General features: G+C 33.1%; 2 protein-coding genes across 6 annotated transcripts; both read right to left on the bottom strand.

Annotated features, from left to right (window-relative positions):
• Positions 1 to 485: 485 nt before the first annotated feature.
• On the bottom strand, positions 486 to 3,166 carry LOC137814309 (rho GDP-dissociation inhibitor 1). Its single transcript, XM_068616968.2, has 5 exons — positions 2,613 to 3,166; positions 2,090 to 2,153; positions 1,795 to 2,016; positions 1,140 to 1,264; positions 486 to 678 (listed from the first exon to the last, which is right to left on the bottom strand). Exons 1-5 carry the CDS (start codon positions 2,829 to 2,831, stop codon positions 610 to 612), a joined length of 699 nt encoding a protein of 232 aa, XP_068473069.1. The 5' UTR covers positions 2,832 to 3,166; the 3' UTR covers positions 486 to 609.
• Positions 3,167 to 5,623: 2,457 nt separating this feature from the next.
• LOC137814308 (protein NPGR2) lies at positions 5,624 to 10,197 on the bottom strand. Of its 5 annotated transcripts, none has more exons than XM_068616964.1 (6): positions 9,899 to 10,197; positions 9,208 to 9,488; positions 8,584 to 8,836; positions 6,920 to 8,133; positions 6,658 to 6,811; positions 5,624 to 6,232 (listed from the first exon to the last, which is right to left on the bottom strand). In XM_068616964.1, exons 2-6 carry the CDS (start codon positions 9,454 to 9,456, stop codon positions 5,922 to 5,924), a joined length of 2,181 nt encoding a protein of 726 aa, XP_068473065.1. In that variant the 5' UTR covers positions 9,457 to 9,488; positions 9,899 to 10,197; the 3' UTR covers positions 5,624 to 5,921. The 5 variants fall into 5 exon arrangements, with proteins under 5 accessions (XP_068473065.1, XP_068473067.1, XP_068473066.1 ...); XM_068616966.1 differs by having other exon boundaries at positions 6,719 to 6,811; XM_068616965.1 differs by having other exon boundaries at positions 9,829 to 9,948.
• Between the last annotated feature and the right edge of the window lie 1,419 nt (positions 10,198 to 11,616).

The raw sequence follows: 11,616 nt of genomic DNA, 5'->3' as shown, positions 1-11,616 counted from the left end.
GAATAATTAAAGCACAAAGAGGCAAACTTAAATTTCTAAATCATATTTTACATTTTTAAGTTCGAGAACAAAAATACAAGTCAGAAATTATAACTTCTTTTATAGAGAGGTGAAGAAACTTTTAACTTTTACAAACGGTTAATGCGTATAAATCATACATGCTAATAGTTGATTACAACCAATGAATAGCAATTACCATAAAACTACTGCAGTACGTGGACTGGGGATTCGGTTTCTCTAGACTAAAGGCTACATTTAAAGTTTAAATTATGAACTATTTTTCATTAATTGAAAAATGATAGATTGTGGTAAAACATATGTTTATATTCAATAATTTATGCAATTATTAAAATCTGAATAGTTAAATTTCCAATCAATGTTTAGAACCTAAAATTCATTGTAGATTTAAAAGAGTGTAAGCCAATGTTCAGTATAGTAATTTTCTAGTTCTTAAAATAAGCCATCACAAAAGAAAGCCGTCACAATTTGACAAGAGTCCATTCCCTTTCTATGTATTCGGAAACAAATACAAAGCTGTAACATGTTCAGAGAGAAAATTAAGAATTTGAAGAGGATTCATAACATAAAAACAGTGTCAGAAAAGCCGGACTAGCTGTTCTTTTTTATCTCAAACAAATATTTGAGTTCCATGTGACACCTTCTATCATCATCTTCAAACTGTAAGACAGCAACCAAACAGGAACAAGTTTATCAATCTATATGGATCAAATGTACATATTATATGGAGTAAACCTCAATAATCTTTCCAATAACTTGACTAATGGAAGCTCTTCATATTTTCAAACATTTTGGATTTAGATTTTGTAATAACCTATATCAGATTGAAATATATAGTGACTGTAAAATACGCAAATGAAAACTAAATAACCAATCCTTTTAGGGGTGTTATGTGGGAAGTTCAAAGGAGAAGACACGAAGAGGGTAAAGGTCGTATGTTATGCTTTTTCACCTTTGAATAAAATTAAGAAGTTTCAGATCATAGATCTGTGAATAAAACTTTATTATTGCAGTTATGCAAAGTAAGCATTGCCTTCAAGATAGAAAATCCGCTTTGAATAAATTAAGAAAAGGCAACACATGTTATAAGCAAAGGATCCAGTTGAAAAATGTAACCATACCTTAAGTTTGGCTGAGTAAACACCCCTTGCAAGTGCACCAGAGGGAGTGGTGTCCTCCTTCAAGGCATACACATATGGCTCCTTTTGAGGAGCAAAAGTACCCAACATTCCTTTGCTCTGATCAACTGATAAATCCCAACAACAAAATCAAATTATCATGAGAAAAATTTAAAAAGACATCATAACCATTTGATCAATTTCTAAGAATATATGACATAAATAAATACAGTAATTCAACTTCATTATCATCTGCAATTATGTTATAATTTATATGCTGTATATATACCATACTCACCACATAAAATTTCTTATTCTAGAAAACAAGGTGTTTTTTGACGACTAATAACCATTTTGAGACATTCATCTCAGGATTAACCCTATGTTTTTAATATAAAGTTCTGTACTGAACTAAATTAGACCAAACCTTGATGACCAATACTTAGTGCTATTACTCTTGCTTCTCAGTTAAGATTGTAGACTTTAATAATCAAGAGCTTGTTAGTAGATATTACAAAGGTTAGGAGCCAAGTTTCAACTGAGTCAAACAAAATATTAAAAGTTTTGAGCCTTATGTTTTCAAAAGCCAATATCATAAAGTTGCATATTCCAGATTATCTAGCAACAACAGAAAGGGAGTAAAGTGTTGATATTGTACCTTGAAGTCCTCCTTTCCACACAGTATTGGAGTATGTCAAGCCAGACACAATGTTGTGCAGAACACTAAATTTTATCTTAAGCTGATAGCGAGATCCCTCTCGGAGAGTGAATAGATTACTACCATTCCGATTTTCCTCCACAGGTAAAGGAGTAACAATTTCACCAAAATCCTCAGAGAGAATTCCTATGGAGTGGAATTTCACTTCAGGATCCAATTGACCTGTACAAGGAAAGAAGTTGAATAGAGGCAAGCAAAAAGTTCTGAGAAGCATAGACAAGGGTGATAAACAAACCGTCTAAATCACTTTCCAAGCAACCCAACAGCTTCTCCTTCCACCTCCTTAGGCTTTCATCCTCCTACACAAAACAATTAAGCTCAGAATCAGAAAACTTACCAGTAAAAATAACTTTATTAATCAATGGTGTCATTAGCCTATGAGATATGTGCAGCATTTGTTAGATAAATAAATTCCAATCCAATACACCATGAACAATTTAGCCACTCTTGTTTCCTGAAAAGCTTACACCTCAAAAGCTTAAAATATGACGGCTCACAAGTACTCAAAACCAGTTGAACCAATTTGAACACAGTTTACAAAGTGTTACTTCGTTTCCTTTTCTTTGGCCATTCCTTTTTAAACACTTAAACTACTTGAAAATTCAGCTTCACAGTCCAAGGGAGGTTTCTTAGCAACAACCAAGACACTAAAAACCCCATCCAAAACCCAGAAAACGTGAATCTTCCCGCTACCCCACAAATCACAACATCAAAGAAGTTATAGGCGACAAAAAGAAGAGGGTGAAGATCATAAAAACCTTGTCACGTTCGATCTGTTCCTTGAGAGAAACAAGAGGCCCAGGAACAAAGAAACCATTTTTACTATCTCGAATGCCTCCTTCTTCATCCTCGTCCACTTCTTCCTCCTCCACCCTACCATCATCCCAAGCATCACTCACTTTCTCAGTCATTTCTTGTTTGGTTCCATCTGAAGGCCCTGCTTCTTCCTGTGCTCTCTTCCCATTCACACTCTCCATCTCTCTCTCTATCTTTCTCTCCAATCAGAGAATATGAAGCTCTTGAGCTGCTTTTGTGTTATGTTATCTGCTAGGCTTTGGTACAATGGAAAGGGTGTATGAAAAGAGAGTAAAGCAAAGAAATGTGAAAACTTTGTTGGTTTGATTTTGGGGAAAGGTGAAGAGAAAATGGGTTCTATGAAGACTTGAAATAACAGTTTTGCCCTCTTTGCATCTTCACACCACCACAACACAACTCACCTTTGTTAGGAACAGTTGCTAAGCAGAGCTGCTTCACACTGCTCCTAAAGCTTTCTCCCACTCAAGAAACTCACCCCAAGAATGATTTAACAAAATAAAAATAAACTGAAATGAAAATAAAATAGAAAAATAAAAAATCCAAACGGTAAATGTGTAAATTCTTTTTTTTTTCTTTTATTTCTCTAATCAAACGCATCTGAAGTTTTTTTCTTCACTTTACTTCAGTTTAACAAAATTTTATATGTACAAAATTCACTCATATTAAAAAAGACTAAATTAGTAATTTATTGAAAAATGCTTTTTTTCTTTGAAACTAGAGACATGCAGCTTTACCCTTTTCATAATTTCTTCACTTTTTTATTTATTTCATTTTACTTCACTCCAAATAATTCCATTTTGTTACTTTTTTTTTTCTATTTAAAAAAAGAGAGGAAGTAGCAGTGATATAGATTCACACTGTTTTGTGTTTGTGTTTGAGTTTGAAGTGTTAACTGACACAAGGGTTTAGGGTGTATCTGTCTGTTCCCGTTTGAGCATTTTCGTTCACATTTGTCCCCACTCTGTCGGCATGCATCCTTTTCCTTTCCATTTTTAACGCTCCCGATTCCCAAATCTTCCAATTCTTAGACACTTTTTTTTGCTTCCAATAACGTTATATTTGTATTCCCCTCCCTACAAATAGATCACTGAGATTAGGAAAAATAATTTTTTGTGATGTATTTTAATATTTAATTTAAGATATTTTACAAAAAAAAAGGAAATATAATAAAAAAAATGGAAGAAGTAATGCCTTTTTATAATTTTTGTTCCCATATTATTATTTGTCTATATTTTTCTTTTTTTCCTCTCTCATTTTTTTCTTAAATATATAGATATGTTGTGGATTATGAACAACTTTTAAGATGTTATTTTTCTTAAAAAGTCTAGTTTAATTCGATAGTAGGACATTTGGATCTTAAAGAACATGAATAAGTGAAACTAAAAATTTATTTTTCAGGGTCTAGTTTAGTTCTTGATTTAGGTGAATTTTTTTACCATTGTTTAATTCTTATTGGTTAAAAAAAATAAAAATTTATTGAGAAGTTTAGAATAAAAATTAAACACGTTTTTATTTATGAAATAAATATTTCTTTTTAATTCTTCTTAAAGTTATAAACATAATCGATTAGCCAAAGGTTTCAGAAGCATAATCGACTAAGTCTTCAATTACAAAACATACATAATCAATTAAGTTCATATTTACACACATCAGATAATCGATTATTCTCCCAAAAAACAAAACATAATCGGTTATGTATTCAACCTAATCGATTATCAACTATTTTGAATGAAATAATCGATTAGGCACGATAGAAAACTCACATAATGACTAACCTAAGATCGAAGATGCAATAACAAACTTGTTGGCTTTGCACTCTACTAACTCACAAAGCTCTTAAGGACCACTAAGAAATGCAAATGTCAGTTTGAATGATTTCAAATGCAGTGTGTGTGTTTTCAAAACCATGTTTTATATCATTCGTGATGAACAATATTACTTATGACCTAACAACTTTGAGGCAGTGCTTTCGTCACGTTCATGGTGGTTAAAGAGATTCTCTGTGCCAAAGTCAAGAATCTCTGAAATAGAATAATTGTGGTGTCGTGCATGACAGTGGTGCATAAAATCAATTCACTTTCAAAAATATGAAGAAAAAAGATGACACAATGGTATTTCACATACTATGATGTGTTTTTTTTTCATTCATCTCTCTTTTCTCTTCAACCTTAAGAAGATCATTCATTCACTAAACTTTCTCTCCCCCCACTTCCTCAATCACCCTCATCGTTGCCATGATCCAAACGAGAGTGACCCTCTCATCCGTCTCATCTATAATGTCACTTCCAATCCAAACATATTAACAATTTTTGTGACTATATGTTTACCTTTACACATGTTAGTTTCATTTATATAAACTTTTTTATCAAAATAATTTTTAAACTATAATAAACTTTTTCATGAACCTCAAGTGATTTAAACATAAGGTAATGATACCTTGAGAATATAATTGTTTTTTCACTTTCAACAACTATATATATTGTTATTTTATTTCAAAATTTTATTCGTATTTATTTTATTAATTGAATATAATATTTTATTATTAAATAGTTGTAAAATAGAAACGTGAGAAAAATAAGAATATCAAATTTAATTTCCATTAAACATAAGCTAAAAATAAAGGACAATAATAGTTTGAAACTCTAATTTTTCCAAACTCTAACTTGGCAACCAATAATATTATCATTTTATTTTAATTTTTTTATATTTATTTTTATCAGTTGAATATAATATTTTATTACTAAAAAAAATTGTAAAATAGAAGTGAGAGAAAAAGAGGAGTGACAATTCAAAAATAAAATTTAAAAAACTAATATGAAAGAATTTGAGTAAAACTATTTATAAAAAAGATTATCCAAACATATCCTTAGAAAGACTTTATTGAACGAAGATGGAGAAGCTTGTTCCACAACTAAAATAGGAAGGAAAAAAGCAGCAGCAGCTGAAACTAAGAAAAAGCAAATCATGAAGCATGATTTTCTTATTGACCTCGGGAACACATGGAAATTATACATGAATAAGGAGTGTCGATAACACCTTCAGTAACACTCTTTTTTAGCATTCTTCTCTTGTTTAAAAATCTATGCGGATCCTACTAATTTGTGAACAAAGACCCGTGCCAAATAGAAAACCAAACTGACCTCCCTTTTTTACCTGATACGAGGTATAATGTCACAGTGTCAAAGGGAGTGTTGGTACATGAATTTATGAAAAGCGTGAGATAGGATAAACAATTATGCATGCTGAGTGAGTCATCTGAAAGGTTCAACTGGAGCCGATTCTTCAAGAAAGTTGGCTGTCTCAAAACATTCTGCAGCTTCTAGCATTGTACCCTCGTCCTTGTGAAAAATGCCAAGATTATACCATGCAGAAGCATTATATCTGTCATGCCGTAGTGCATCCATCAGAAAGCTTCTGATTGCAGGATTTGACCGATTACTGCACCGCCTAAGAACCACCGCAGTAGAGATCAAGCTAGGGACATGTCCGGGATCTATATTCAAAGCATCACGAAAAGCTTTTAAAGCCTCTTTGTGAACGCCCTTTGCTTCGTACATAGTACCTGCGATATCCAACAAAACCCATTAGTACCCAATAACATCAGTTACATTCCATCATTACCCATAATATATTAACCATTAGCAGTTCAGCCAGCATAACTACATGTTTTTACTGTTTAAAGCACCTGTATTTTAAAGGCTTTTGCTGAGGTATTAATTATTTTTTAATTGTTTTAGTTGTGAAATAGTCGTAGGCGAATCATAATAATGAAAATTTTGACTGCAATTGTTTTTATAAGACATGCTTTGCTAGACACCGAAGCTATGATGTTTTGGCACCTCAGTGAATCTAAGTTATTATACAACTAACTATAGACAAAAGATGCAATTCAGAATTTAGACCATATCTGCCAGATTTCCCAGTGATTATAAACCATTTATGTCCTTTCCAAAATTCATGAGCTCAAAGATAAACCATATTAATTACCTATTGCATGACATCTAGAAGCAGAGTATAGTTTGATGGCCTTAGATTTCGAAAGACACACCTCTGCATCTTGCCAACGTGACAGACTTATGTACAGATAAGCAAGATCATGCCATATTTCTATTTCCATGTTCCTAGCATGATCTATGTAGTCCTGTTTACAAAAACGCATGAGAAGAAAGGGGTATCAGAAAGCCAAAAAAAACTCAACAGGCAATTTCAACTCAGTATTATAAATTAATCGGCATTACAGCCAACAAACCTTATATAGCGTCTTCCTTGAACCGAACGTCTTTCTCTGAACTAGGAGAATAGCAAGAAGCTGAGTACATGTTTTAATGGCACTCTTCAACTGGCCCTGCACAATTTGTAGTTTAGCTTTTGTTCGCAGTAACTCTCCTTGATCCCATATTCCAGTCTGATCTAAGGCCTCATTGATAATAGATTCGGCATCCAAAAACTGTTTTTTAGCTGACAATATGCGGGCTAACAATAACCACCCTTTAACACTGGACCCAGCTTCCAAGTTTAGAAAGCATTTTGCATAATGAAGTGCCGCATCCAACTTCCTTTGCTCTGCATATTCTAAACTCAAACAGTATATTACAAGGGGGTTACTCATTCCGGTCACTTTGTGTGCAGTTTCCAGAAAATGAAGTGCCTCAGATTGTCTCTCAACCCTCTCAGAATTAGAAATAGCAAATTTTGAGTGTGTTGAAAGTGAAACACCAAGTAAGCAACTAGAAAGACCTTCCAACTGATCACATCTTCCATCCAAGTTCTCAAGCACCTTGCGAGCTAAGCTTGCCCCATCTTTTGCAAGATCAGGGTTCTCACAACATATCTTAGAAGCAATTAACAAAGAAGGAACATGCTTTGGGTCCTCTTTACTCAACAATCTCCTTAGAAGATTCAATGCTACCAAGTCCTTACCTGCTCCATAATAACAAAGAGATAAGGCATGGTACCTTTCTCTACGATTGACAGTACCAGGGAGTAATTCTTCCCATTGATTGGCTAAAGCCGTCAAATCCCCTGAAACAGATAGAGCAAATGCAAGGTGGTCCAAAATTGATGGATCCCACTCAAGTTTATTTAGAGAAATTTTTCTTAGCAAAATCATTAAAAGGAGTATAGCCTCTTCTAAGTTATTTCTAGGTACAAAAGAGCTGTCCATATGGGAACGAAGATTCGAGGGGATTGCTTCCCCTCCACTATACAGAAGAAAAACAACAAATTCTTTCTGAATCCTTGCTATGGTTTTTGCATCAAGATTCCATTGGTGAAGGAGTGCACGACGGTAAGACAAAATCACATCACGGGGAGAATCAGTAAGTTTCCACAAATCTGGAAGTAGCTCAACTACCTTACTCAAAGTCTCCTGCAATTTACCCTCATTGCTGAAGTTTTGTGGCAAGCCTTCAGGTAATGAAGACTCAATTGTGTCCAGAATAACTTTACAAGTTTGTGCAGCTTCTGCAAGAAGGTTGAAAATAAATTAGATAACATTTTATCTTCCTGTACAAGACGAAAGTTTTAACATTCAAACTTTTTCAATCCTCCACTGCTAAATCTAAAGTTTTAACATTCCAGTTTCTGGGGTGTTTGACCATAACTCCATTAAGTTATCAATTCGTGGGATGGACCAAGGTATATAGTGTGAAAAAATGTTTAAGTAAATCGGAAAAACCGCTATATGTCCATTGTGATGGGAATAAATTCCAGAGTATGCGTATCAGATACAAGATCAAAGCATGCAAATCAAGTCAAAATCAAAAGCACGCAAAAGAAACTATGCATGAGAGAAATACAAGTCATGTCAATGAGCGGAATTTCAGTTCAAAAAGAAAATATGTAAGAAAAGCCAGAGGTTCCTTTAAGCTATATAACAGAGCAAATCTATGAATAAACAAGCAGTGAGGGTACCTTTAAACCTCCCTAGAACCTGCAAGCATTTCGCTTTTAGGAAAATTGCTTCCAACAGTAATCCAGCCGTGTATATGGACATTGGGGGAGTAGAATAATAATAGGATTGTTTTTTGGGGCGTTCTCTGCTTTTGGCAAGGGAAATTTTCATCTTGGAAGTTACAGCGCCTATATTTATTTTCTCATAAACACGTAAAGCAGCTTCTATATTCCCTTTATGATATTCATCTCTTCCTAACAAAGCACTAGCTTCCTACAAACATGCACAAGATCGCATCAAGTCCAATAAATTAGATCATCAAACAGCCACATACTCAGCCATGATCTGAAAGGAACCCAGGGTCCTTCATAGCACACACATGATCAAATGAAATGAGAACAACCAATTTTTTAAACACCGTTAGTTAGATGGACACTGAGGGCTCTCAACTATCCACAAATAAAAGTGACACAGAAAATTCTGAAAGTTGTTGTAATCTGTGAATAACTTAACAAAGAACCAAAGGACTTGGATCTCTCTGGAGTAAGTAAGTAAGCAAGAGCAAATCACAGTACATAAAAATAAAAGTTATGATTCAGGGTATCATCAAATGGAGAAAGCAAGGGATTTTTGAAGAAACCAACCTCATTGTCCAAGATGCCACTCTCACGCAAAGACAAATCAGTTTCGTCTATTTTACCAGAATCAGACCCCAACATCTCAATTTCTCCATCGAGGCCAGAACGCCCACTCGCTGTTGAAGAATAAAATTCCCTGATTGCAAGAGATTCCGAGGAAGGGACCGTTTCATCTTCCCCTTTGACCGGCTCCCTCACACACAGACACTTCATCATCTTCTGCAATCTCCTCCCCTGCTTAACCCTACTCCCCATGCCGCCTCAAAAACCTCTCCTCCGCAACAACACTGTCACACATTCAATTCAAACCACAATCACCACCCTTTCCTAATTCCTAATTCATTTAATTCATACCGAATTTTCTGATTTCACAATCAATACCGATAGTTGTCCTATTTTATTAGGTTCAAATCGAATCGGTTTTAAAAGTTTTAAAAGGAAACTAATAATAAAAATTATACAATTAAAAAAAAATCTGACAAGGTTAGATTAGACCGCGACGTAATCGGAATTAATAAATTAATTAACGTAAAAAAATGGAACTCCACCACAGGCGATAATACAATACCTGGCAACTGTTAAATTAAATAAATAACCACAATTAGAAAAAGAAGAAAATTATCCTACATGAATCAATCGCGAAAGAACTCGTGAATCGTTATTATCAACAGAAAGAAAGAAAAGAATGAGGAATTGCCTTTTGTTTATAGAGAAAGAAAAGCAGAGTGTGGAGGAATGACTGGGGACACTAGCAGTCACCGCCATCGCTGAGTTTTTCTCTTTTTTTTCTACAATCGAAGGAACCTTTGAATGCTTTGAGTGAATAAAAGCATTGAAAGCTTCTTTCTCATCTTTAGCTTTTCCTTTTTCATTTATTTTAGGTTTTGGTCTGTGATGGGAACGAAACGGTTACTGTTAGTGGTGTTCGTTTGGGAGAGAAAGTGGAAGCGTAAGCGAGAAGACACGAATTTTCAGAGACAGATAGATAGAGGGAACGGAATCGCATGTGGAAAGTTCGTTTTGTTTTATGGTGGGTCCCACTTTGGGAGCCACGAAGATAGTTGGCTGCCACGTGGCGTGAATCTTCTGGATGTTGCGGTGGCACTGGAACGGCCATTAACTATACTTTGTCTTCTCTTAACACCTAACAGGTAACGACCCTTTCTAATTAATTAAGATAATTAATTGATTGAGTTGACATAGGAAAGAGAAAATATCTATATATCAAAAATTCTAATTTATAATTATCATTTCTGTCACCAAACTTTGTTTTGTTTGAATTTGACTACATTACTGTATATTTTTTAATCCGTTGAATAATGTAAGATAATTCTGGGGAGTGAAATAAAGAGATTAGGGTATGTAAAGTTACCTGATCGAGTATGTTCTTTGTTTACCCTTTTTATGTAGTGGTGGTTGATGTTGACCAACCTATTTACTTTTTTATTTACATTTTATATTCAATTTAAATTAATCAAACCATGTTTGATTTTTATATTTAGTTTGAATTATTGATAAATAATTTTTTTTTTCTTATTAATATTACTAGCGGGAACTTATGTAGTACAAACTTAGTACAAAACACTAATACAATCCAACAAATAAATATGATGTAAAATCTAAAAAGTAAGATACGAGACACGAATTTATATATTATATAGTTATGAATTATATAAATTGACAATAAAGATTTATGTGTATAAGTATGTTTAAGGTTTTTTTTAGCTGGTTCAAAAAGATTTGTTCCTTATTTTATAATTATTATAAAAATTTATACAACAAATTTAAGTTTTTAGAAAATTAATGTATTTTTTCTTTTTAAAATTGTGTTAAAACCGTGCTAGAATTGTCAAAAATCCAACAAATATTTTTAAAATTAAACACTTCACCGATATGTGTCCTACAAGTGTCGTACGAGTGTGGGTATCCAATACGTGTGTCCGACAGACACACCATTTAAGAGGAGTGTCTGAACCTCATAGGTGGGAACACTCTCGTGCATGTGTTTCCACATTTTTTATTTTGTTATTAATGTGTATCCATATTTTTATTATTATTATCATGTATTCAATTTTTTTATTTTAACCATGTGTATCACTTTTTTTATTTTGTTATTAATATGTATCTTTATTTATTATTATTATTATCTATCCATATTTTTTTTATTTTTATCATTACTATGTATCGTATTTTTTATTTTTATATATATGTATTTGTATTTATTAAAATGAATTATAAATTCATACTCAAATATTTTAATTCATCATAAATTTATAACTCATGAGTTTACAAAATGACAATTGATTGAGAAAAGTGAAAAGTTTTTTTTATAAAAAGTGAGAAGTTTTATTTGGTTTTTAGATAATAAAATTAAAAAAGTAAAAGTGAATAAAAAAAAAGGAAATGACATGAGTG

The sequence above is a fragment of the Phaseolus vulgaris genome, chromosome 1, assembly GCF_051622355.1.
Source record: "Phaseolus vulgaris cultivar YP4 chromosome 1, ASM5162235v1, whole genome shotgun sequence".
NCBI lineage: Eukaryota > Viridiplantae > Streptophyta > Magnoliopsida > Fabales > Fabaceae > Phaseolus > Phaseolus vulgaris.
This window is presented reverse-complemented; position numbering and strand designations above follow the sequence as displayed.